The following is a 27450-nucleotide window of genomic DNA, read 5'->3' as shown; positions in this document are numbered from 1 at the left end:
GGCATATAATTTTAATATATTACATTAAATACGTCAACATGTGGAAGATCTGCTTATTTTCCAAATGACTAATGCAGGATGTTAAAAAATCAGGCATCTGTAAAAGATCCATTCAAGGTGGATCAGTGTGGTTTTTTTTTGTTTGTTTGTTTTCTACCAGTGGATTTTACTGTAACAAAGAAAAGTTCATTGATGGTATTTAAAATTGCACATTGTAGGTAATGCTAAAAAGCCAGTTAACTGAAAAAGCTGTTAACATACTCTTCCCTTTTCCAACCACATAGCTGTATGGGGCCAAATTTTCTTCCTAAACTTCAGTCAAAATACCATACTGACTGCAGAAGCAGGTATGGGAATCCAGATGTCATTTATTAAAGAGATGCCTAAAAATGTAAGATATTGTCAGTTTTTTTCAAGACTTGAAAAAGTTGTTTTTCCTAAAAACATCTTATTTATGTTAATTATAATGCATCTACTGTTTTATTTTAAAATTAATTAATAAACGTTTAAATATTTCTCAGTTTTAATTTCTAATACAGTAAGCATTGATAGATTATAGCCTACATAAACAAAAGGTGTTTGGGGTTCCTAATAATTTATAAGAGTTTAATGTCATCCTGAAACCAAATAAAGAACTGCTGACTTCAGGTATGACTAAGGGGAATGCTCCCAGGTAGCTATCTGGGCTTCCTTGAGAACTGCCTTTTTATATGTTCATCTGTTTGCTCTGGAATCATAAAGAAAGACATCTAGGTTCTCCCAGCCCCCATTAGTAGACCCAGTTTCTACCAGCCTATCCACTAAGTCCTTTTCTGTGTCTAGAACAGGAAGCAGTCATTGAAGTTCTTGACCAGGCTATGCCCGGATTCCAGGTTATGGGATTTAGGTGGGGGAAAACACCAGTTTTATGGAGTTCTGAATATTTTTCCGCTGAGAAGGTGCTTTTTGTTTCATAGCTCTGATAATTTTCCACTTAGGTATAAAGTAAGGTTTTAATGAAGCTGTCAACTTGGTCTTTGGAATCAGATGGGTTATTTTTTTCATAGCTTTATGACTTTGGAGAAGTCATTTTTATTTCACTGCACTCACTGCTGTTTCTTATGCATGAGGTAAAGTTGGGCTAACAATAGGTTTAATGGTTTTGTCAGTACATACTATTTGTAATAGGTTTTAATTCTCATTCCCCTTGATCTTATTGGAAGTTTTCTTGGACCAGGGATTTGAGGCTGCAGTTAGCTTGACTACTCTATTTGTAAATCATAGCTGAATGACTACAGATTCCTGTCAGAGGATGCTATTCAGTCCAACTGTTGCATATATTTGATTAAGTACATATTTTTATAATAAATCCAATCCTCCTTTATACACACACACACACACACACAGATTATACAACAAAGCAAGGTGATTTGGCATATGATCAATCATACCTTTTAGATTATCAGCTAATTTCTACTTGGCTCTTCAGAAGGATGATAAACACTTTGATATCACGCTAGCAAGAATGAATAGCCTTCAGTGAAAAGGTCGATCCTTAGGGACTGGCTCTGTTCTTTTGAAGATATGTGTGCCATACTTTTAGATATGAGCGCATAAATAAAGTCTAAATCATACCAGACCTTGTTCAGAATTGTCCTTCTATACTAAATCATTCTCCATGTGCTAATTTTAAAATGTAGGCTTGATTTTTATGTTTTTTGTGGAAATTCTTTCTCTACTGAAAACAGAGCCTTGAAAAGACAGGGTATATCATTGCTTTCTGTGGCTTTATTCTTTTATTCCCTATTCCATAGAAATATCTCCTGATCTGTGGTACTATGGTTCCAGGAAGGTTTGAGTGTGATTTTTGCATGAGTTAGGGAATCCATATGCACAAGTAGATTTTCTCAAAGGATGCTTTGAGGTGGCATTTGGGGAGAAAATGACGTTAAAAGGGAGGCTTAAAACTTGATAACAGTGTTATATCATAACAGTGTATGCATCATGAAGTCATCATTGGTGTGCCCCACCAGTTATACCTGGATTTTCTGTGACTTGACTCTGCCCCACCTCTGGACCAAGCCCTAGACTATTCCTCACTCTACTCATCGTCTTTCCCATTCATCCCCATCTCTTCTGTGACCCTCCTGGAGAATACTGTCTTGCTTTCAGTTCTCAATGATTCAATTCTTAATGGTTTAGGGTATATTTGCTAAATATTACCCTAAACATTTTTGGCATTACCATCATTCCTTAAAGACCACCTGCTCATACCAATTTTAACTTACCGCCAAGTGTCTATGACTTGCTGGTGTGAAAATCATGAATTTCAAAACTGGAAAGAGAAAATGGTGCAAGGGTAGAACACTGTGTTAGATACCATTTACCTACATTTCTGGGAGTATGTGAAAGCTTGCAAAGGGCCAGTTTCTCCTGGAGTGCACTGTTCATGTCTGTGTTCATGCACATAGATATACACAGTATTAATCGAGGCCCCTCTTTTCCTTTTGTTCCATCACCTGGTACTGAACATCCTACCATTGTCTTCCAAACTTTTGGGCACTTGGTTTACCTCTAAGAAAACTTGTGTTCAGCTGATGGTGCTTATAACTAACCAACAGACCTCCTCAGATGCTTGAAATGAAACTAAATACTCTTGATAAAGCCATATAACCATCGAATTTTGGAATTGCAAAGATCATTTCACAGATGAATACCATTGTGGTTTAATGACTTGCTTGTTGGAGATAAACCTTGAACAGAACCCAGGTCACTTTTCACTTACAGCATGGCTTTTCCTGTAAAACATGTGAGTTTATTTGTATACAATAGAATTATTTACCATGCCTATAAGAGACTCTAGTTTGTTTGAATATAATGGAATTATTTCAGAATGAGTTATTGAAATAAATCTTGCTCTGAAAAATCTAGAGATGTACTGTAAATAATATCCCTGTATTTGTAGTAAATTAGCAAATAGGAAAGAGTACTTTGAACTCAGTAGAGGAAAAAGGCAACAGCACACCGTCATCCCTTTTTTTTAATATTAATTTAATATTCTTAACTTTATGGGTAGATAAATCTTATTTAGGTGGCTGTCATGCTTAAAGTAGGAAGAAATATATATTCTGTACAGGAGTAGAAAATAGGTTAGGATTCTGGTCATAATCGTTACACATGACCTAATCAAGTTCTTATCAAGTATGGCTGAACTTGTACAGGGACTTATTCATGGTATCCAGCTCAAATAAGTGTTGGTTTTCTGATCTCTCTTCTGTGGTTTTGTGATTTTGGGTAGTATCTGAGAATATCAGAGGTATATAGATACTCTGAGATCATCAGATCATTAATACATTAGGAAATTTTTACTGAGCATTTGATATATTTTAGCTAGAAGCAGTACCTATAGTAAGCAACATGAGTCTTTTTTTGAAAATAAAGTATTTTAGGGATGCCTGGGTGGCTCAGCAGTTGAGTGTCTGCCTTTGGCTCAGGGTGTGATCCTGGGATAGAGTCCTGCATTGGGCTCCCTATGGGGAGCCTGCTTCTCTCTCTGCCTCTGTCTCTACCTCTCTCTCTCTCTGTGTCTCTCATGAATAAATAAATCTTAAAAAAAAAAAAAGAAAAAGTGTTTTGCATGTAATTAGGACTTCATAAAAGTATATATTGTGATGTTGATTTTGGCTTTTATTATTATTATTATTAAATAGGCAGCGGTTATTTTTTTTTCCTAAAGGAAGAAAAAAACTGATAAAAGGAAAAATTTGTCCCCTTTTGATGAATTAATTCAGTGAACCTTTTATTTATGTATTGTAACCATATGTATTCAGCCAGAAGTTTTTCTTCTCTCCCTCCTACAACTAAACAGCTTTGGGCAGAAGCATGCAACCTTTTTGCTATTAAGTTTCTCTGAAGTAAGGCCAGAAAGCTTTAAAAATATTTTGACCAAGATGGTTTAGGAGTCTGGTTATGTCTCAGTTTGTTCTGATGGACTTGATTGAATAACATCTTGGATTGTCAAAGAAGTGATGTAATGAGTATTTTCTCATTCTACAGGATATTCTTGGGCTAACAAATGTATCTCCCACCTAGTAAAATATAGAAACCCTCCAATTTAGGAGCAGTTTTCCTGCTTAGAAACTGATCTCCTTGTCTTGGGTTTGTACTGGGATGTGTTAGACTGTCACTGTTTTCTTTCTTCTGAGGAAGTTAGACTTGCTATCTCTTACTCTTTTTTGAGGTTTTCAATTTTACAAATTCATTTCATAAAAATTTGAAACTATTTCAAACATACAGAAAAGTTTTAAGTACAGTGCAACTAAAGTACTTTTTTGTATCTAAAGCATTGGAAAGTAAGTTGCCGCTATTGTACTTCCTCCTCCTCCAATACAAGGACATTCTCCTACATGTCCACAATATATGCATTGACATCAGAAAAATTTTTTAAGATTTTATTTTAATTTTAAAAACTATTGTCTTGGTAAGTTTTAATTTAATGTATATTTAATTTAATGTACATGTTTAGGGATCCCTGGGTGGCGCAGCGGTTTGGCGCCTGCCTTTGGCCCAGGGCGCGATCCTGGAGACCCGGGATCGAATCCCACGTCGGGCTCCCGGTGCATGGAGCCTGCTTCTCCCTCTGCCTGTGTCTCTGCCTCTCTCTCTCTCTCTCTCTGTGACTATCATAAATAAATAAAAAATAAATAAAAAAAATAATGTACATGTTTATATAAATGTTGGTTAATTTTATTTTTTTTAAGATTTATTTAATTTTTCATGAGAGAGAGAGAGAGAGAGAGAGAGGCAGAGACATAGACAGAGGGAGAAGCAGGCTCCCCAGAGGGAGCCCGATGCGGGACTCGATCCAGGGTCCCAGAATCACACCTGAGCCAAAGGCAGACGCTCAACCGTTGAGCCACCCAGACGTCCCAATGTTGGTTAATTTTAAAGTTTATTAAATGTTTGAAGAAATTCAAGAAAAAATTCACCCATTTCATCACCTTATCAAAATAACTTGTTGGGGTACCTGGGTGGTTCAGTCAGTTAAATGTCTATCTTCAGCTCAGGTCAGGATCCAGGACCTGGGATCAAGCTCAATGTCAGGCTCCCTGGTCATCAGGGAGTCTGCTGCTTCTCCCTCTGATCCTTCCCTGCTTGTGTTCTCTCTCTCAAATGAGTAAATTAAAAAAAAGTTTTTTTTAAAGTGACTTATGTTCTTTATTGTTTATATGTCCATTTGTATAACTTTTACAATAAGAATCTTGTTTATGGGGATCCCTGGGTGGCGCAGCAGTTTGGCGCCTGCCTTTGGCCCAGGGCGCGATCCTGGAGACCCGGGATCGAATCCCACATCAGGCTCCCGGTGCATGGAGCCTGCTTCTCCCTCCGCCTGTGTCTCTGCCTCTCTCTCTCTCTCTCTCTCTCTCTCTGTGACTATCATAAATAAATAAAAATTAAAAAAATTAAAAAAAAAAGAATCTTGTTTATATTAACAAATTATTACACATATAGATTCTGATTATGATATGTCCTCTTAAGGCTCTTGCAGATCAATTTGAAGATAAGACGACCTCTGTATTGGAACGTCTGAAGATTTTCTATTGCTGTCAAGTACCCCCTCACTGGGCCATTCAGGTATTTTTATTGCTGTTTGTCATTGGGTATGGAAAATACTTTGCTTTTGAGAGATAAATATATTAGAAAAGAGTGATTTTTCCATTCATGTTTGAGTTTCCAAATATTTCAGTGAAAAGAATAAAATTACTTCAAATTGCTCTTTTGGTTAAAGTGATACTACACTTTTAAAACAGTTTTAAAAGAATATAAAATGAGATTAAATAGAATCCTTGAAATTAAGTAGTGGGAGAACCACAGAAGCTTTCATTTTCAAAATAAGTTTTTATATTTAAAGGCCCGTTAGGACCTTCTGCTAGAGAATGAACCTCTTAACAAAGTTATTTACAAAAATAAATTTTTTTTTTTTACAAAAATAATTTAAAGCATTTGTTTCTTGCTCTATATGGTGAGATATCCTTGACTACTTTTCTTTTTCTGAGATATGAGAATACCTAGTGTAGCTCCTAAAGCTCCATATTGGGATAGAGAGATTCTGGCCCCTGTGTTTGGGTGTGATTCCCCTATTTTGTAGAATTTTTAGCACTTAAAGCAACTTAGGCATCTAGTCCAGTTTCTTAATATTACAGAGAATAAAACTGAGGCCCAATGCAATTAACTGTACTTTTCCAATGTTGATCACACAGCCGTTCCTCAAGTAGATCTCTGGTTTCCCAATTTTTAGTCTAGTTTCCCTCCTTTCCTTATCTCTTCATTGAGTTTTTATTATGCCCGATAATAATAATCACCTTTTACTACATACTTAATATGATGCATACATTTTGTTCTGCATTTTACACACATCTTACTTTATTGCAACAATTTTGTGAAATATCCCTGTTTTATAGGTGAGGAAGCTATGGCACTAAGAAGTTAAGTAGAGTCAAATGGTAACAGGCAGAAATTTCTAGATGATGTAGTAACTGTTGTCATCTTAATTAGCTTCCTGTCCTCTCTTTTGTGGATTATGTACATAGGTAGTGATTTAGAATTATAGTTGCTAATCCACCAATTCAATGTCTCTGAATCTCCATTGTTAGATTTCTTCGAGTATGTCATACTTTTTAAAAAAATTTTAAAAAGATTTTTATTTATCTATTTGAGAGAGAGCAAGAGGAGGAGCAGAGGGAGAAGCAGGCTCCCCACTGAGCAGAGAGCTTGTTGCTGTGGGGTTCCATCCCTGGACCCTGGAATCATGACTTGAGCTAAGCCGAAGGCAGATGCTTAACTAACTGAGCCACCCAGATGCCTTGAGTTTGTCATATTCTTAAGCATGGGGTAGAGGATTTATTACACGTTGCAATTTACTTTATCTATTGAAGGAGTCTCAATATAACAGGCAAATAGAAAGCCTCATTACATTATCTTATCAAGAAGGTGTTAACAGCTGGAACTTTTGGGCATGTTTTTGACCCCGATCTGTGAAATTTGTTAAGTGCCTTGTCCTATGTGGTTTGCAGTGGATAAGCATCTCAGATTCTGAGCTACTGTTAGGACAAAACATGTATGTTGAGGGCATAGCTTTCAGTCTGTTTCTGATCAGAAGTGTTAGGAAAATGAAATACTGTTCAAATAGAATTTAGGTGAAATGTTTATTTTATCTGCTTAGGAACCTGTGGATTTTAGGATCTTTAGGCAGTTAGATAAACATCCTCTTTCAATAACAAATTAAATCATTTTTTTTCATTATAGGGAGTGACCATATCTTTAGGTATTATCTTTAAAGATCAAAAAATAATAGTGTAAAAAAAAAAATAATAGTGTAGTTTATTTTAAAAAGAGAATCAGGTTTTGTTGCTAGCTAGCCATGACAGCTTAGATGCCATCACTTTACTTATCTATTAAATGGAAAGATTTAACTATTTACTGCATGAGCACTAAGATTTATTCCAGCTTCCATACACTGTGTTTGTTTTTTTAAAATATTTTGGCTTTAAATAGCCAAATTCCTCCAAATTCATGGCATACAGAAGAATTAGATCATTCTCTTTATTTTTTTAATATATTAGCTTATAACTTTAAGGTATATTTCATTTTACTTATTTTGTCAACCTAGATTCTCTATATCCATTGGCTTCTTAACTCTTAAATATGTATTGAGTTTTGAAAGAGTAGTGAAATGATATTTATGGGAAAACAACACAGTTCTTGCTAATATGAAACTATGCCTAATTCATGAACTTCACCTACTTTTTTTTCTTTTTAAGTAAGTTCGATGCCCAGTGTAGGGCTTGAATTCATGACCCTGAGATCAAGAGTCACGTGCCGTGGGATCCCTGGGTGGCGCAGCGGTTTAGTGCCTGCCTTTGGCCCAGGGCGCGATCCTGGAGACCCGGGATCGAATCCCACGTCGGGCTCCCGGTGCATGGAGCCTGCTTCTCCCTCTGCCTATGTCTCTGCCTCTCTCTCTCTCTCTCTCTCTCTGTGTGACTATCATAAATAAATAAAAAAATTAAAAAAAAAAAAAGAGTCACGTGCCGTTTAGAATGAGCCAGGCAAACAGTCTGAGCCTCACTTTTTAAAACCTTCCTAGAGTATTTTCCATTCCTAAAGAATGGACCACTTATAGACCATAATATATTTATTTTTAAAATATGTTTAACCTTCATGGACCTACGGACCTTACCACAATTTGCCCCCTTTTTTATCTGTGAAGGCTGGGAAATAAGTAAAGGTTTTTAGAATGTGGTTAAAATAAAGCTAAATAAACTTGAGTGAGAAAGACCCAGAGATACTTTCATGAATAAAGTATACCAGTACTAATGCATAGATTTATGCCATTTATGTTGACTCCTTAGAGTTTTTATATGTTTACTTTAGTTGAATTTAATTTTTTTTCCAGTTTGAGATATAACTGACATATACCATTGTGTTAGTTTTAGGTGTACAACATAATGATTTGATACATCTGTATATTGTGAAATGGCCACCACAGTGAGTTTAGTTAATATCCATTTCCTCATATAGTTACATTTTTTTTCTTATGATGAGAACTTTTAGGATCTCTTTTCTTAGCATCTTTCAAATATACAATACAGTATTATTAACTATAGTCAGCATGCTGGACGTTATATTCTTAAAACTTACACATAACTGAAGGTTTGTATTTTTTGACCACCTTCACCCATTTTCCTCACTACGTCTGATCTCTGGCAGCTACCAGTCTGTTCTGTTTCTATGAATTTGATTTCTTGAGATTCCTCATATGACACCATACTGTATTTGTTTTTCTCTCTCTGAAGTATTTCACTTAGCATAATGCCCACCAGGTCCATCTATGTTGTCACAGATGGCAAGATTTCATTCTTTTTTATGGCTTAGTACTATTCCATTCTCTGTGTGTATGTGCACATGTGTTTGTATATATGTCTACACATATTACAATTCCTTTATCCATTCATCCCCTGGTGAACACTTGGGCTACTTCCATGTCTCAGTTATTGTAAATAATGCTATAATGAACATGGGGGTGGAGATATTTTTTCAATTAAAATTTTTATTTTTAGTTTTTAGTAAATTCCCAGAAGTGGAACTGCTGGATCATATAGTTGTTCTGTTTTTAATTTTCTGAGGAACCTACATACTATACTGTTTTCCATGGTCACTGCACCAATTTACATTCCCATCAGCAGTGCATGTGAATTCCCTTTTTTCCACATCGCCGCCAACACTTATCTTTTTAAAAAAAATTTTTTTTTAAAGATTTTATTTATTTATTCATGCTCTCATGAATAGAGAGAGAGAGAGGTAGAGGCACAGGCAGAGGGAGAGGCAGGCTCCGTGCAGGGAGCCCAACATGGGACTTGGGTTTCCAGGATCACACCCTGGGCTGAAGGCAGCACTAAACTGCTGAGCCACCGGGGCGGCCCAATGCCTGTCTTTTTAATACCAGGCATTCTAACTAGAGTTTTGTTTTTTTTTTCCTAACTAGAGTTTTTGAAGTTGATTTATTGGATCTCAGCTTTAGAAATCAGAGATTGTCATGGAATCTCTAATACTGATTTTGCCTTTTAAGTTCTTCTGAGTTCTTAGGGAAAAGTTGGTAAATTGAGTGTTTTGAAAAGTTTATCTTGTGTTTTTTTTTAATATTTTATTTATTTATTCATAGAGAAAGAGAGAGAGAGGCAGAGACACAGGCAGAGGGAGAAGCAAGCATCATACAGAGAGCCTGACGTGGGACTTGATCCAGGGTCTCCAGGATCACGCCCTGGGCTGCAGGCGGCGCTAAACCACTGTGCCACCAGGGCTGCCCTTGTCTTGTTTTTTTAATTCCTTACCCCACCATAAAGAAACTTGCTAAAATAAAGGTAAAAATCGCATCATTGCAAATTTCTAATTGAGGTCAAGCTGTAGAAATGATGTATTTATTACAGTAGGCAGACCTTTATAATGGCAGGTTAGATGCATCCACAAGTGAAATAGGAATCTCTTTATATAAAGAAATGTTCAATATTTTAACTTGATTCTTCTAGCGCCAACTTGCAAGTTTTCTCTTTGAGCTTGGATGTACGAGTTCAGCCCTTCAAATATTTGAGAAGCTAGAAATGTGGGAAGATGTTGTCATTTGTTATGAGAGAGCTGGGCAGCATGGGAAGGTACGTAATACGAAGATGCTGTGTACTGATGAGAGCCTTTTGTTTTGGGGCATCTTTCTTACTTGCTTTGTTTTTTCTGAACCTGTCTTTGCTAGTAGTTCACTTAAATTCTTTTTCGTTTTTTCCCCCAAAAATCTTTTTGATGTTTTCTCTGATTTTTGTTGGGGCAAATAATATTATGTGTATACATGTGTATGTATGTATAAAAGAGAAAATTAATAATGAATGTGTTAAAGACTCTGTTGATCTCTTTCCTTCGCTAACTCTCCTCCTGAGGACAGCTTCAAAATGAAATATTAGGAATTATTTTAAGCATCACTGGGTTGCCTGATGATCAGAGTTTGTGGGGCTGAGGAGAGGTTCCCTAGGAGTGAGAAGAGCAGCTGGCTGGGCCTGTAGATGGAAATCCAAAGGGTGTGGCCCCCCACCCTCCTTTAGGGCAGAAGAGTTGTCAAGTGTGTAATGCACATTTAATTCCACCCTTAAATTGGCTCAGGAGGGAAAATGTTGCAATATTTATGTCTGTTATTAATTTATTGTTTTTTGCTCTCATAAATGAACAGAATTTTTAAAGAATAAGGAGTTCTGCATTGTGAATATCTGTTGAAACTGACACATTGAAATCATGTTAATTTTGGATTAAATTTGTAAAAGACTATTTCTTTCATAAGCATAGTATACAAGCAGAGTAAAACGCACATTTGGCTCTTGTATTTCTATAACCAACCTTTTGCTGTCACCCTAAAAAAAAGAAATAGCAGTACAAGTACATGTTTGTCTGTTTCTTAAATACCTTCCTTTTTTTTTTTTTCCTTAAATACCTTCCTAAGTGTGTCTTATTTTAGATCAATAATAAAAGTCACATTCCTTTCACTAATCACTAATGGCAGTGGAGGTTTGAATTGTATTAGTGTAAGGAGAAACCAGCATGAGAATAAAATTTTACTGTAGAAGATTATAGAATTGTAATATTTTCATCCCAGGAAAGAACTCCATAATCATCTGTTCCAATTCCCTCCTTTTCAAAATAAGGAAAGGAGTCTCTAGTGATTTGCCTCAGGTCACAAAGCTGCTTATTGATTATTAGCTTGAGAGACCACATGGCCATTGGTCAAAGCAGAGCCTCTAGGCCTGGGCCATGGATTCATATGCTATCCTTGCCATGTGCTAGCTTTGTGGTATTGGGCAAGTTACCCACGCCCCCCTCCCCCACCATGATTCAGTTTCCGCATCTACAGATACTTAATCTACCTACTGTACAGATTTTCATGATGTAATGTATGCCAAGTAGATAGAATGGTCCTTTCCTCAAGTGTTCTGTGAGTGTTGGCTGCTATCACTACTGTGACTCTAAGACACATTTTTTTCACTTTGAATTTGGGAGGTGTCTGACACTTGTTGGCATCTTCCAATTGCTGGCTGTCAGGTGGCCATCTAGAGATAGGTTGTCACTGCCTGTGCTTCTCCAAACTTAGTTATATCTAGTGTCATTATTTCAATAGAATTATGTACTAGTATCATTGCTACATGTGTTAGGTTTAATTACCATTTAGAAAATCTTCAAAAAAGATTTTATTATGAAACAAAAAAGTAATTGAACACACAGAAACGGACAGAAACAAAGTAGAGAGATGTAAATTTGGTATTCGTGAAGTCAACATTTGCCTTTAGGGAAATCATCACAACTTCATTTACTTTTCTTTAAAAATACAGGGCAGCCCGGGTGGCTCAGTGGTTTGGTGCCGCCTTCGATTCAGGGCGTGATCCTGGAGACCCCGATCGAGTCCCATGTCGGACTCTCTGCATGGAGCCTGCTTCTCCCTCTGCCTGTGTCTCTGCCTGTGTCTCTGCCTCTCTCTCTCTCTCTTTCTGTTTCTCATGAATAAATGAATAAAATCTTTAAACAAAACAAAAAACAACAAATGCTTTATGGGAGCCAAGAAAGGAGGACACTCCTAAGTAGATGAAGCTATATTTTGTATAGAAATGTATATTAAAAAAAAAAGGTTGCCATTTAAAATATCAAGCAGTTTATTGAAGGCAGGAAACATTGCCAGATTTTTCTGAATAGATTTTAAAAATATCAAAGCAACAAGAGGCTGATGATTCATTCAAGGCATTATGTCATCATTTAATTGAAAGCATTTTTTCTTTATTAGTTAAGAGTTAGTCTTATGATTGATGGTGTCCCAAATTTGATGAAATATAGTACTATGTTTCTTTGAGGACTTAAATATTTTTTTTAGTGTCTGTTGGCCTGGCATTATAGCAGGACTCAGCTGCTTAACAAAGAAATAAATGAGTGAATGAATATCTTGATTCAGTCTGATGCTTTCCTTTCCCATTGTGTCATTCTTCACAATGCTAGTCCTATACATTGGTCACTAAATAAATGAACTGTATATAAAATTACAGTAGTTTTGGAAATAGTGATTATTGAAATAATCAAGATGTTGGATCACAAGCTCCCAAGCATGTTTTAAAATACTAAGTTTATGTAATTATTTTTAGAAAGTGTGGAAAGCAGAGACTTTCTCTGATTGCAGAAGAAAAAGATAAGAAATCTATACCTTTCAGAGAACAAATTTGACTCTGTCCTCCAAAGTAGTTGTAGTATTGTTTTTATAATTGGTACATGACCTTGTAAACGTTGTTTTATGGTAGTGATAAATTCCTGCATTCCTAATTATTCTAGAAAATTTTCGTATCTTAATTCTTAGAAATGTATGGTCATTTACGTTGTCTTAAAGTCTTTTGTGAGTTTCAGCCAAACATCCCCCCAATTTTTTATGTTAAAGGTTGATTTCCTTTGTCACATAAAAGACTTCTTTTACCTGCTATTCTTAGGCTGTATTTGCAGATCAGTTTAACCATAGACCCTAAAAAGTTTTGCTTTGAGCTGGAAGCAAATGTTTTATTTCTAAAACAGCTGAGATTCTTTTACTATTTGGTCATATGCCAGTAGTTGTCACCACATTCGATTTAACTAGAAGTTTGTGAAATTTTAATCCGCGCATTTAGTGCTTAATGGCATAATTTATTTTTAAAAGGTAAATTCGAGTAAGTATCTAATTCTAATTATTGTGTGCTGGTGCTTGCACCCTATTATTGTAGGGTCTCAGACTTTCTAATTTAGACACTACTTAAAGAAATTCTCATTATTTAATGACCATTGGCAAAATAGCTTAATTTTTCTTGACCTTGGGATCAGAACTGGTTCTCATCTGTTAGCATTTAGTTTTTAAAAGTTATCTGGCACACTTGTAACAGTTTCCCCCAAGCCTATGGACAAATTCTTATTTTGGTGCACAAATTTGGTCCCTAAATGAAAAGTAAAGATTGAGCTGGTACAAGCTGCCTGCAGAAAGTAGGCATAAAGGAGTAGAATGGGAATGGTTAGAACCTCTCTTTTTTTTCCCCTTGTTCCTAGCAGACAAGATTTACCTGAGATTACACAGCCTCATCTTTTATTTTGCTGTATTTGCAGATCATTATAGCCATAGGCTCTTCAAAAGTTTTCCTTTAATTTACAAGTAAATGTTTTATTTCTAAAACAGCTGAGATTCTTCTAGCAGTTGGTTTGGGTTTTTTAGGGGGTGAGGTGAAGGTTTCTTTCCTTTTTTTAAAAAAGATTTGTTTATTTCAGACAAAGCTGGTGCAGGTTGGGGGGAGGGGCCAAGGGAGAGGTGGGGAGAGAGAATCCTCAAACTGACTTCCTAATGAGCTTGAAGCCCTCCTCAGAGCTCAATCCCAGGAACCCTAGATCACGACCTGAGTCAGACATTCCACCAATTGAGCCACCTAGGGTCCCCAAGAAAGGTTTCTTCTAAAATAGTTTCTTTATATGATGTAAAAGATTTTTCAAACTCTTTTCCCACATTGCAAACAGAGTGCATCTTCCTGAAAAGAAATCTGATCAGATCATTCCCACTCTTCAGTAACTTGCCCTTTGTCTCCAGGATTAAGTAGGAGTCCTTCAGCATGTATGGTTTACAGACTACTTCATATTACTCCTGCTGACTTGCTAACTGCATTATCCCCCTTCCTCTTTTATCTCTGCTCCATCCCCCTTTGTACTTGCTCATTGAGGTTGTGCTCAAAGTTCCACCAGGATGAAACTACTTTGTAATTTCTAGACTTTGCAACATTGTTTCACCTCAGGACCTTTGTATGTGCTATTGTCTTTTTATAACTTGTCCTCCTGCAGCTCACTCCTATTTTTTCTTCAGCTTTCTCCTTGGCAATTACTTTCCACAGTGACCCTTCTCTGCTACTTCCTTCCCAGATTTGGGGTGTTTCCTGTGCTCCTGTGGCCTCTAACATTACTCTCATATCCCATTTGCTGGTTTACTTCACTTGCGAAACTGTAAGCTATTTAGAACCAGACTTATGTTTATAGTATTCATAGAGGCCTCCCCAATATACCTATCATAGGCCTGGCACATGGTAAGGATTCAAAATATTTGATAAATGAATGACTTGTAGCCTTTTGTTATAAATAGTTATTACATTGAAGCAGATCTCCAAGTCGATACTCCCTTTGGACTTTATATGTGGAGAAAGAAACTTCTCCAACTCCTGTCATATATTCTCTCTCTAAAAACAGATTATGAGATCTCTCCCCTCCCATTTTAATCTAATAATCTCTTTAACAATGTACAAAGTATGAAGTATTTTTGATTAGCCTTAGTAAGTGACATATTTTGAAATCTGTACTTAGACTTTCCTTTTCTTTTAAACCCATACTCCTTTCTCCATACCTGCCTCTCAGTGGGGTTACTGTTAATCCCATGGAAATTAGATGTTTGAGGCGTGCCTAGGTGGCACAGTCATTTGAGCTGTGGACTCTGGGTTTCAGCTCAGGTTGTGATCTCATGGCTGTTATTTTTTTTTCTTTTAAGATTTTTATATATTTATTCATAGAGACACACAGAGAGAGAGAGGCAGAGACACAGGCCCAGGGAGAAGCAGGCTCCATGCAGGGAGCCCGACGTGGGACTCGATCCTGGGCCTCCAGGATCACACCCCGGGTTGTAGGCGGTGCTAAACCGCTGCGCCACAGGGGCAGCCCTCTCATGGCTTTTAAGATCAAGCCCAGGGATCCCTGGGTGGCGCAGCGGTTTGGCGCCTGCCTTTGGCCCAGGGTGCGATCCTGTAGACCCGGGATCAAATCCCACGTCGGGCTCCCAGTGCATGGAGCCTGCTTCTCCCTCTGCCTGTGTCTCTGCCTCTCTCTCTCTCTGTGTGTGACTATCATAAATAAATAAAAGTTTAAAAAAAAAAAAAAGATCAAGCCCAGCATTAGGCTCCGTGCTCAGTATAGAGTCTCCTCCCCCTCCCTCTGCCTCTCCCACTTGTGCTCTCTCTCTCTCTCTCTCTCTCTCTAAAATAAGTAAATAAAATTTTTTTTAAAAAAAGAAAGAAATTAGATGTTTAATTTATAAGCCAAAACTTGTTGCTGTGCCCACATGAATGAGAAAATTAGGCAAAATAATTGAATATACTATGTAACTTGGTAATGCAAATAGGAGATGAGCAGCTAATTAGATAACTAGGCCTGTTTTTAATTATTCTGTTTTATCTTGGACCTGGAGTATTTATGCTGGAAAGTTCCCTTCGGAAAATCAGGCCAAAGCATGGTGTTGTCACACACATAAATGTAAAAAGCAATTAGTGAGCGCTTGGCTCAGTGAGTGTGACTAGGACTAGGCACCACCACACCAGAAGAAGTCTCACTGAGGATGACCCACTGGGTTAGAATGAAGTGTCCTGCACTTTTCACCTCTCTGGCACTGTTCATAGGACAAGAATTTAGACCAAGAGCAAACTGCCTTTCTGCTGGGAGATGGGAGAGAGAATCTTAAGCAGGATCCACGCCCAGTGTGGGGCCGGATCTCAGGCCCTTAGCTGAAATCAAGAGTCAGATGCTTAACCCACTGAGCCATCCAGGCATCCCTCTTTTCCCCGTCTTTGAGAGCCAGCCTCTATCATAGTGAACATCAGAATCCCTTTTCACTCTGCTCCTGGGGAGAAGATTGGGATAAACTATGCCCAAAGTTGTTTGAGTTGGGTGCATACACTCACACTTAAAATATATTAGTGTGACCTTAAAATATTAGCTTGCCTATTTTCCATCCCCTTGGGACAATCCTCTAGCTGTTAAGCCCAACGCTGTTGTTTCTGTAGTCCTCAAAGACACTCTTTATAGTTAGTACCATATCTGAGTCTAGAGCTCATTTCCCCTCTTCATTCTTTGCCAGGACAGTTGCTGCTCTGCTAATTCACAGTCCCTCTGTACTGACCAGATGTCATGTCAGATGAGGGCCAGGGCACCCTTGTCACCCATTCTCATATTAATGCCTTTTGCTGATTCACAAAATCAAGGCAGAACACAGCCAACAAGGAATTTTGATAATTCCTCTGACTGGAAGATGGTTTTCCTGAACTGTTTTATCTCCCTTTTCACCAGAGATTGAACTTCGCTTTTACCCATATCCTTCATCAGATATGAGAAGCTCCAACGGGGCCATCGGTTTCATTTCTCAGTGTTTTAGTCTCAGCAAGCGTCGCTTCCTAGGTGTGACTACTTTGGTGATAAGGGCTATGAAATTCAGATTCTGTTGTATGACCTCTCTGCTCACTAGAACTAACTTGTTGTTAGATATGTCCTAATTTAGTCATTCTCAGTATTGACGTCAGTCGGATCATGTTCCCTGAAGGAGTTCTCCCTGTGTTCCCACTGGGAAGAATCTTTTATGTCTTCATTTAGAATCTGAAGACCCTTAGAAAAAGCCCTTTGTGACTTTAGTGTGAGTTTCAGTTGAATTTTTCCAACATTTATAGAATACCTGTTGGGTGCTGGTATACCAAAGAGGAGTGAGAGACAGAACTTACTTCCAAGGAGCTTATAGTCTGATAGTACAGATGCACACGAGTAGAATATTTTCGTATAATAGAGCAGGTGCTAAGGTTATATACAGATTCCAAATTCTCCTTAGCCATCATATTGAGAGCTAAATATTTCTCCCTCTGCTTTCTCTAAAGCAGTAATCTACTTAGTTTGTATCTTATACACACTTCTCTGAGATCTCTAGGATCTCCTCCTATGATTTTACACACTTTCATAAGAAAAAAGAAAAAGAACCCAACACAATGTACAATGGTTGAAATTAGCCAATGTGGAAAAACTTAACTATAACTTTGTAATAATCAGGTATTTTCCCCTTTGATCTCTCTCCTGTCCTCCTGGCTGAGTTACATAATCACTTACTCAGCTGTTGACAACAGCAGTTCTTCTGTTGGAAAAACTGTACACAGTTGACCAACGTGATTTTTAATGTTCCTAGAAGCTGTTTCTGTTCACTTCCTTCTTGCTAGTAGTGATACCTCAACCATCTCACTTTCTAATCTGGTTTCCCAAAAGAGGGAGTTGAGAAAGAACAGAAGCATTAGTTTAGGGCTTATAAAAAGCAAGGTACATTTCACATCTAGTTCTTATGGATGAGGTACAAAAGAAAGATAAGTGGGGATCCCTGGGTGGTGCAGCAGTTTAGCGCCTGCCTTTGGCCCAGGGCTTGATCCTGGAGACCCGGGATTGAATCCCACATCGGGCTCCCGGTGCGTGGAGCCTGCTTCTCCCTCTGCCTGTGTCTCTACCTCTCTCTCTCTCTCTCTCTCTCTCTCTCTGTGACTATCATAAATTAAAAAAACAAAAAACAAAAGAAAGATAAGTGTTTGAACTGCCTTTCTGACTAAAGGCACCTGAGATCTTGCAGGGATGCTGGGCAAGAAAAAGCACAGTTGATGTCCACTGTAGGGTGGAGGTGTTTTTTTTTTTTTTTTTTTTTAAGGTTTATTGATTTATTCATGGGAGACACAGAGGAAGAGACACAGGTAGAGAGAGAAGCAAGCTCCTCACAGGGACCTGATATGGGACTCGATCCTGGATCCTGGGATCACGCCCTGAGCCAAAGGCAGACGCTCAATCCCTGAGCCACCCAGATGTCCCAGGGTGGAAGCTCAATAGTCTAAATTTGACATTACAAGAAGTATTTTGTTTGGCTTCTCTTAAAGAATCAAACAGTGTGGACACACTAGGCCAGACTCCCGCATTATTGCACTGACTGGCTGGAATTCAGCAGTGGCTCCTTTTATGGGCTCCCTCCTCAACCTGCTTCATTCATTCTCAATACTTGGCCAGAATCTCTGGGCATTTGAGTGTGAGACCCTTGCTCTAAGCAGTGCAGGTTACTAGTGCCAGGATCAGGATGTGGAGCCTTAGTTCTGCCATAACTGTAGCTTCTTCTTAAGCCTCAGCTGACATCATTTTTATACTGAGATTCACCATTTGTCATTATTGCCACAAAATTGTATTAAGAATAATAATTAGTTGTTTGCAGTTACAGAATAAAACAGATTGTTGGAACAACCTAGATATACGTATGTATATTTGGGTAGAGGAATAGTCTTTGGGGTTTGCAGCTGACAGGATTCTTTGCAAGCAGCCCAGTTTAATTGTAGCCAGTTGCCCATTTAAGTATGTCTTTTTGTGTTTGGGAATGTAGTTTTATTCTTTTCCTTTTTTTTTCAAGTAGGCCCAGCATGGAGTCCAGCATGGGGCCCAAACTCACTACCGTGAGATGAAGACCTGAGCAGAAATCAAGAGTCAGACACTTAACTGACTGAGCCATTCAGGCACCCTATTTTATCCTTTATAATAGATATTAGGATGACAGATTTCTTGTATTCTATAAAAATGTGCATCTGTATTTTCCCATAGGGAAGTAGCAGCCAAGAGCCAGAAATACCAAAGCTTTTGCATTCTGTGATTTCTGGCCACCCACATTTTGATAGTGCAAAAGGGATATTATAAGCCCTTGTACTTTATTTTTGTTCACCGGGCATATCTTTTATAGTTCTTTGATTGATAATAAATTATGTAAATTGAGTGGCTAAGTGGAGGGGGGAGGAGCAAATAGAGCATTTTGGAGAGAGTGAGGAATGCAGGGTGACTAATTGAAGAAAGAAAATATATTGCCTACAAGCTTTGCCCTTGGGAAAGATAATTCTGTTGGCAGGATGAAGAGGTATAAGATGTCAAGGAAAAAGAACTCACGTATCTAACAGAAAAATGTGGGATAGGAATTTGAGAAAAGAAGAGGCCGGTTCAGACGAAGCAAAATCACTGCCCTTGTGTTTCTTAGCTTCTTCATGAAGCTGCCCATTCTGGCTCTGCAGACCTGTGTTCCAGTTCATCAAGTATCCAGAATTGATGTTGTTTGGTAACAATAAGTTGCATACCACCCACTCCCTCTGTTCCTCATTCTTGTAAGAGTCTAGATAGATATGAATTGGTCAAAGAAGTATTTGAAATCCTCATTACTGGGATCCCTGGGTGGCGCAGTGGTTTAGCGCCTGCCTTTGGCCCAGGGCGCGATCCTGGAGACCCGGGATCAAGTCCCACGTCAGGCTCCCAGTGCATGGAGCCTGCTTCTCCCTCTGCCTGTGTCTCTGCCTCTCTCTCTCTCTCTCTGTGACTATCATAAATTAAAAAAAAAAAAAAATTGAAATCCTCATTACCTTAGCATTTCCAAATGTGAAGGTTTTCCTGAGTATTATTTAATCATTCGTTTGTATATTTGTCTTCTTTGAAAGGTTGCCAGCACTATGTGTTATATGTCTTTGAACTCTGATGATCTTCACTGCCTATATACCACAGTGCAGTAGAATAAATTTTTGTAGAATGGTAGTTTTAGGTCATGCAAGTGTTTAAAGGGTATGGCTTGATGTTCTGAATCTTGGATCCTATTTTTTGTATAGGATACCTGTGGAGTATGGTACTCCCTTATATTCCTTTTTATTTCCGTAAGATTGGTAATAACTTCTCATCTTTCATTTATGATTTTAGTAGTTTGAATCTAAAGAACCAACTTTTGGGGTTTGTTTCTCTATTTCATTTATTTACACCAATCTTTATTATTTTCTTCCTTCCGCTTTTTTGGATTTTTACACACACCCCCCCCCCCCATTTCTTATGGTGAGAGATAAGATGATTGCTTTGAGATCTTTTCTGCATTTACAGCCATAATTTTTACTGTATCCTGTAGGTTTTGGCATATTATATTATTTTCATTTATCTCAAAGTGCTTTTAATTTTCCAGTGGTTTCTTTTTTGACCAATTGGTTATTTAAGACTGTGTTATTTAATTTCCATGAATTTGTAAATATCCTAAATTTCTTTTTTTGTTATTGATTTCTAATTTCATCCCATTGTAGTTGGGAGAACATCACTTTGTATGAGTTCAGTCCTTTCAAATGTATTGAGACTTGTTTTACAGCCTACCATGTAGTGTATACTGGAGAATGTTCTGTGTGTGTATTCTGCTGCTGTTGGGTAAAATGTTCTTTAGATGTTTTTTAGGCATAGTTGGTTTGTAGCATTGTTTAAGTGTTCTATTTCTTTCTTCTGTATAGTTGTTCTATCCGTTATCAAAAGTTGGAAAGTGAAGTCTTCAAATGTTATTGATGAATTGTATATTCTCTCTTTAGATCTGTCAGTTTTTGCTTCATGTAATTTGGGGCTCTGTTGTTAGGTGAAGATACAATTATGTCTTCTTGATGGATTGAATGTTTATCATTAAAATATCCTTTCTTTGTCCTATTAACAATTTTTAAGGTGAATTTTGTCTGATGTTAACCACTCCAGCTCTTTTTTGGTCACTGTGTACATGATGTATCTTTCTTTTTCTTTTATTTTTTATTTTCAGTGTTTTTGTGTGTCTGAATCTAAAGTGTGTCTCTTCTGGATGGCATTTAGTTGGATCATTTTTTTAATCCTTTTTACCAATCCCTGCCTTTGATTGCAGTGTTTAATCCTTTTACATTTAATTTAATTACTGATAATGTAGGATGCATATTAGTCATTTTGTTATTTTCTATATGTCTTATGTCTTTTCTCTTTCCCTATTGCTGTCTTCTTTGTGGCTAAATGGATATTTTCTAGTGTGCCACTTTAATTCCCTTGTCATATTTACTTTTTTTTTTTAGTTTTTTTTTTTTTTTAGATTTATTTTTATTTATTTATTTATGATAGACAGAGAGAGAGAGAGAGGCAGAGACACAGGCAGAGGGAGAAGCAGGCTCCATGCCGGAGCCTGATGCGGGACTCGATCCCGGGACTCCAGGATTGCGCCCTGGGCCAAAGGCAGGCACGAAACCGCTGAGCCACCCAGGGATCCCCTTAGATTTTATTTTTAAGCAATCTCTACATCACATATGGGGCTTGACTCACAACCCCAAAGTCAAGAGTTGCATGCTCTACTGAGCCAGCCAGTGTCCACTACTTTTGTGTGTGTGTGTGTGTGTGTGTGTGTGTGTGTGTTATTTTCTTAGTCTTTATAATAGGGATCATTTAAAATCGCATGTTTAAAGTGTCTATGAAGTCCCATCATTTGGGCATCCTCAGTGACAGTTCCTATTGATTGCTTTTTTTTCTTATGTAATGGCCATACGTCCTTGTTTCTTTGCATTTTTGTCATTTGTTGTTGAGATTGGACATTTTAAATAATATGGCAACTCTGGAAATCAAGTTATTGATGTTTGTGATCTTTTTTTGTTTAATGACATTTCTTGACTAATTCTGTAAAATGTGTATTCTTTGTCCTGAGCAGCCACTGGTCAGATTGGTTAGCTTAATGGTCAGCTAATGATTGGACAGGAAATTTTTTGAATGCCTGAATCAACAAGTCTCCTAGTCTGCTGATGGGCTGTGTGTGTGTGTGTGTCTGTGTGTGTTTGTAGGTCTGTGTTGGAGTATCTGCTGCTGCTGGTGTGTGTGTGTGTGTGTGTGTATTTGTGTTGGAGCATGCTTCCAACTCCAAGGCAGGCAGTTAATCACCTTGCCTTAGCTTTCACTGACTGCTTTTGCAAAGCCTCGAGGTCAGCCTGAGGTGAGAGCATAGGGCTTCCTCGGTTGTCTTTCCTGAGCAAGTGCAGCGCCCCACACATGCATGGCCTTCTGGATTCCTACAAATATGTTGGAGTCTTTCAAAGCCCTTTTGTGTATCTCATTTCCTTTTTTCACTTTTAGGTTTTTTTGGTTAGCATATTGTTTGCCCCACATATTATTTACCACTTCAGACAGCTACAAAACTAACCAGTTGTAATTGTTTTTGACAAAGGCTTTTCACAGGGCAAACTCAGAGTAAGTTCAATACAGACAGCCTTTGCAAGTGGACCCTTCCAGGGAACCACCAGCCTTCTCAGGTAATGACAGTTTTTGGGGAATGAGCCTTTAGAGGAGCTTTAAGCCCACTCTGTGCCCCCTGATGGCCAGTAGGCCTCTAATCATCACGATTGCCTGCTGTTGGTTTCCAAGGCTACTGCAGAGTTGGAGAAGATGGAATAGGAATGGTGCAAGTTAAAATTACACAAAGCTTATTGTTCTTACCAAGACATCCATTTCTCTGGATTATTTCAAGTTTTTGGTTAATTTCCAGAATTGTGAAAAAGTTTATTCTAATACTTTTTTCCAGTTTTCTCATTGCTTTTAGGGAGTAGGGAATTTTCAGAGGTTCTTTAGACCACCAGTTTTGCTGATGCCCACCTGTGGAATATAGGAAAAGGTGGGAACCTGAAATTAAGGTCCCATTTTTCAACTTATTATTTCTTTGAGGATGACCAGTTGACCAAGGAATCCAAACTTTTATTTCTTTGTATTAAAAATAGACATAGTAATACCTACCTCTCAGATTTACTATATATATTAAGTAAGAGAATGCATTTAATGCACATTGGATAAAGACTAATCTGTAAATCACTATCAAATAGGAGGACACATAAGGAGTTTAAAAGGCAAAAAAAAAAAATTGTATCATTCAGGGTTGGTTTATGGAGGCAGAATTGCTTTGAGTAGTTTTGGGATGTCATAAGCTTACTAATAAGAAATTAGATCTTACATAAATGTGGGAAATGCTGGAGAGATGAAGATATGGAAGAGGAAATAGAAGGATCAGAGAGAAACTCATTTACCAGTCCACTTGAAGCTTTGGCACAAGGGGTAAGTCAGAACTTACCAAGGAATCTGAGAGACCAAGTACTTCCAGCCATTGAAATGGGAGCGTGAAGGAGGGAACTCATGGAGAGATCTGTGGAAAGCTGTTGTCTGGATGTAGCTGCCAGCCCTGTGGGTTCCCAGTGAAATGTCTGATGGTGGTCCTGGGGCTGCTGTTAGTTGGCAGGGTCCACAGTCAGAAGTACAAGTTGGGATCTGCAGGACATCTCTGTATGACACCGTATTGTGTGACACCGTATTTAATCATGACTACCTCCCAAAAAGAGTAAAGGTTGGTGCTTTACTTTCTGCCTTTCAGATCCTAAACAAATTCCCCTCTGGTCAACTCTAATGCAAAATCCAAAGGGAAAAGGATTTTGGGAAACACAGTTTCTCGCTGAAGCAAGTTGATGTAGTGGTACATATGACTAGGCAGTGTTTTAGCTCTTTAGCTTCGGAGCTTACTTATTTGGAAAGGACCAAACTGCTAACAGGTACAAAGTATCTTATATATTATGTTACATAGTTAAAAGAAGAGTTTCTGATTTGGGGAAATTTACAATTTCTTCAAAAGAGGCTGAGATAGTGAACCATTCTTAGAACATTGAGGAAAAAAATAAATACATAAATATTTATTTTACATATCTTGCAGTATTTAATAGATGAGTTCCTTAGAGGTAATATATTAAATGAATTTTTGTAAATTGAACATTTTCCTTATAACAAGTTGCACTATCAGAAATACAATCATTTCTGATTGGTTTTTGGTTGACATCGGCACAGTTATCTTGCCTTAGCTTCTTGAATATTATTAGCATGATGTCATCAAGGTCATAGATTGGTGAGGTCAAATGGGATGGTGAGACAATCAAGGTCCCTGCAGACTAAATTATACTAGAAAATCCATGTAATTCTGAGGCACGATTGGAAAGTATCCTTCTGTCTGTGCTCGTGACAGCCCACTACATCTGATACTGTCTGGTTATTGGATAGAGAAAAAGGTATTTACTGTATCAGTACCTGCTTACCATACATGAGGGGCTGTGATGATTTGCTCCAAAAAAGAGATCATGTCTGGAACAGTAGATATCGTTAGAGCCACTATTATATTCAGTTTATCATAATCTGTGAAATATTCCAGGACCCATCTATATTCTGCTCTGTTTAAATGGGTAGGTTTAAATGGGTAGGTTAAACACACACACACACACACACACACACACACACACACACTTTGCAGTATCTTTCAAGATTTTGATAGCAGCATGTGTTTTTGTAGTTTACATAGATATATGGTAATGCTTTGGGTTTTCTCTTTTAATGGGGAGATTGTTTCAGGGGCTTTCACTCGGCTTTTTATTCTGTGGTAGTACTCACTGAAGGCTCTGCTAATTGTTGGCTATATCTAATTCTCTGCATATAGGAACTAGGGAGGTGACCATTGGGCAGCACCAAGACTTACCAGGCCTCCATGGGGTAGACTGACTTCCATACACCCACTGACTTGTCATAGTGATGTTCTGGGTCGCAGAGGGTTAGCATTAACTAAGAACTCATCAACACTGAGAAGACAGCTGTTTCTTTTCCCCCGGGATAGAATTAGCAATCTATGTTAATGGCAAATGTTAAAGTTATGTCTTTGGGGAGGACAAGGGAAGAATTATGGTAAATGCTAGTTATGTTATAGTGCAGTCCTTCCTCACCAGTATTGGCTCACCTCTCGCTCCCTCCTTCCCTCCTTTTCTCCTCCCCTCCCTCCCTTCCTCCCTCCCTCCCAGTTTTTAAGAGACTCTGACTCTGAAATGACTCAGGGATAGGAATTGGGTGAGAAACAGTGTTTTAGAATGGTATATCAGGTTAGACATCTGTTCTCCAAACCTAGATTTTTTTTATGTTATATAGATCAAATTTGGACTTAGTTGGCTGTATATATAATTTGGTCCTAAAGCTTCCTGGTCAGTCAGCCACTACCTAAGATCCATTCTCATTGCACTATTTTAATTATTAGTCTGGTTGTGACTATTGCAAATAACTGCTCATCTTGCTTCTAGGGGTTAAGTGCTATCAGCTAGTCTCTATTATTTTGAATTCTAATAATCCCCACTGAAATCGGGAAGCTCATTTCAATGGAAGGACCTCCAAGTTTTTCCCCCAGGTTACACAGGACATCTACTATATAATAGCACTTTTCAGAAATGCTAATACTCCCATATAAAATGTATTCCTCAAAGCCAAGATGAAAGGAATATCCCCTGGGTCCTCTCGGAGGTCACTGGGATGGATGAACAGGTTGTAAATAATAAATTCACAACAGCCTTTTCTTCCTAAGTTGTTGGAGTCTTTCCTCCACATCACACCAAGGAGTTTCTGGCATCTCCAATTAGTTTTGGCCACATTTGAGTCCAGGTTTTAGTCAGGTAATTGAGCAAATAATTTAGAACCATCCTCAGCTGCTTGAGTTAGCCCTGTGAATAAAAAAATTTCTGATGAGTACCTAAATTGATTAAAATTGTGATCCACAGTTTGTAGTCCTTCACCCTTAGGGTCTTTTTCCACAAGGTCCAAGATTTTCGCTTTAGAAAGTAATGAAGTCTTGCAGTTCTCATTGTGTCTACCTACATGTGTGGAGGCAATAAGGGATGGAAAGGGCCCACGTCTGAGGAGAATTGGCATTCTCTCGCAGGGTACCTTCCTGAGGTGCAGTTATTCTACTGGCTTTCAGCAAAGTAGCATGAGTCTTCACAGGGGAGGATTGCCTTGCTGGCGTGGGAAACTAGGTAAGCTTTGGAGACTTCCCTTATCTGACTCACCCCAATGTCCTTATTTAGAGTCTTGGGTCTTTCTCTTCCATGCTCAGTGCCCTCTTTTCCTGACCACTATAAGGTAAGTGGCACTAGAGTAACCCTCATGTTTTAAACAACCACTGCGGTCACTATTGCTGTGAAGCAAACCACATCAAAACATAGTGGCTGGGATCCCTGGGTGGCGCAGCGGTTTGGCGCCTGCCTTTGGCCTAGGGCGCGATCCTGGAGACCCGGGATCGAATCCCACATCGGGCTCCTGGTGCATGGAGCCTGCTTCTCCCTCTGCCTATGTCTCTGCCTCTCTCTCTCTCTCTCTCTCTCTCTCTCTCTCTCTCTCTCTCTGTGACTATCATAAATAAATAAAATTAAAAAAAAAAACATAGTGGCTGAAAACAACAGCAATCATTTGTTTCTCTTTCATTGTTTCTGTGGAACAGAAATTTAGGAAGGGATTGACTGAGCCGCCTGTGATGGGAGAAAGGTGACATGATGCAATGTTAACTCTAAATGAACTTTCACACATTGAAGATATGCATGATTAGCGCCAGAGCAGTCACTCAAAAATAATAAAGTGATATATAGCTAAAAGGCAATAGAGGAAGAAAAATGAATGACTAAAACATTTGATTCACCCAAACGCCTTCACTTGCATATGGGCCTCATGAAACTGAGTTTGTCCTATGTTGTCATTCAGCAATCATCTACATCTGAGTTTAGGCTATACTAGCTTGCCAGGTACAAGGGAAGAGAAATTCCTTTTAGGCAATCATAGAAATTCTTTGGTTCTCTGACCTTGAAGATTTAAAATACTGAATGTCGTTTTCTTTCTTTGAGCTGTTCAGTGAACTTAGAAGCAGCCAACTTACCTCCCAGTCTGGTATCCTCAGTGTTCTATCATTTAATTCACAGAAGCCTTACATTAGGTAGGTGCTTTATTCTAAGTTCCCACTTGTGATAATTTAAGAAATTCTTTAATCACCGAATATCATGGAGTACCAGCGTTATACCCTCTCATGATCACTGGCTCCTCGTGTTTTCAGATCCAGTTAGATCACAAAACTAATCACAAATTTTTATTTTCTGCAGGGGTAGCCTTCAGAATTTCTGGGAGGGCGTGGGTAATCAAGTTTCAATGACATATTGCCAGGAGAAATGCCTTCTTCAGCTACACTGTAAGATCATTTCAGCAAAAATTCTGCTGTGGCTCTGGTGTATTACACATAATTTGGTTGGATTCTATAGGCATATGTGTAAATATACATGTGTGGTTACATATATAGATGACTTTGCAGAGTTATGATTAGATTCAGTAATAACTTGTATCATCTGTTATAGAGGATTATATTTTAAAATTTCATGTTTATTTTGGCTATTTGGGGTTTAGAACTCTTATCCTTTAGAAACTTTT

The 27450-nt window shown here is 38.1% G+C and overlaps 1 protein-coding gene across 1 annotated transcript in view; it reads left to right on the top strand.

Annotated features, from left to right (window-relative positions):
* Window positions 1-27450, top strand: part of TTC27 (tetratricopeptide repeat domain 27) — a 175614-nt gene that overhangs the window by 95495 nt on the left and 52669 nt on the right. The window contains exons 11-12 of the mRNA XM_041756634.1: window positions 5518-5613; window positions 10065-10187. Of these exons, the coding sequence (XP_041612568.1) occupies window positions 5518-5613; window positions 10065-10187 (219 nt within the window). The remainder of the gene's footprint in view (window positions 1-5517; window positions 5614-10064; window positions 10188-27450) is intronic.

Source organism: Vulpes lagopus, chromosome 5, assembly GCF_018345385.1.
Source record: "Vulpes lagopus strain Blue_001 chromosome 5, ASM1834538v1, whole genome shotgun sequence".
In the NCBI taxonomy this organism is placed as follows: domain Eukaryota; kingdom Metazoa; phylum Chordata; class Mammalia; order Carnivora; family Canidae; genus Vulpes; species Vulpes lagopus.
The sequence above is the reverse complement of the archived record's forward strand: the minus strand, read 5'-3'. Positions and strand labels throughout refer to the sequence as shown.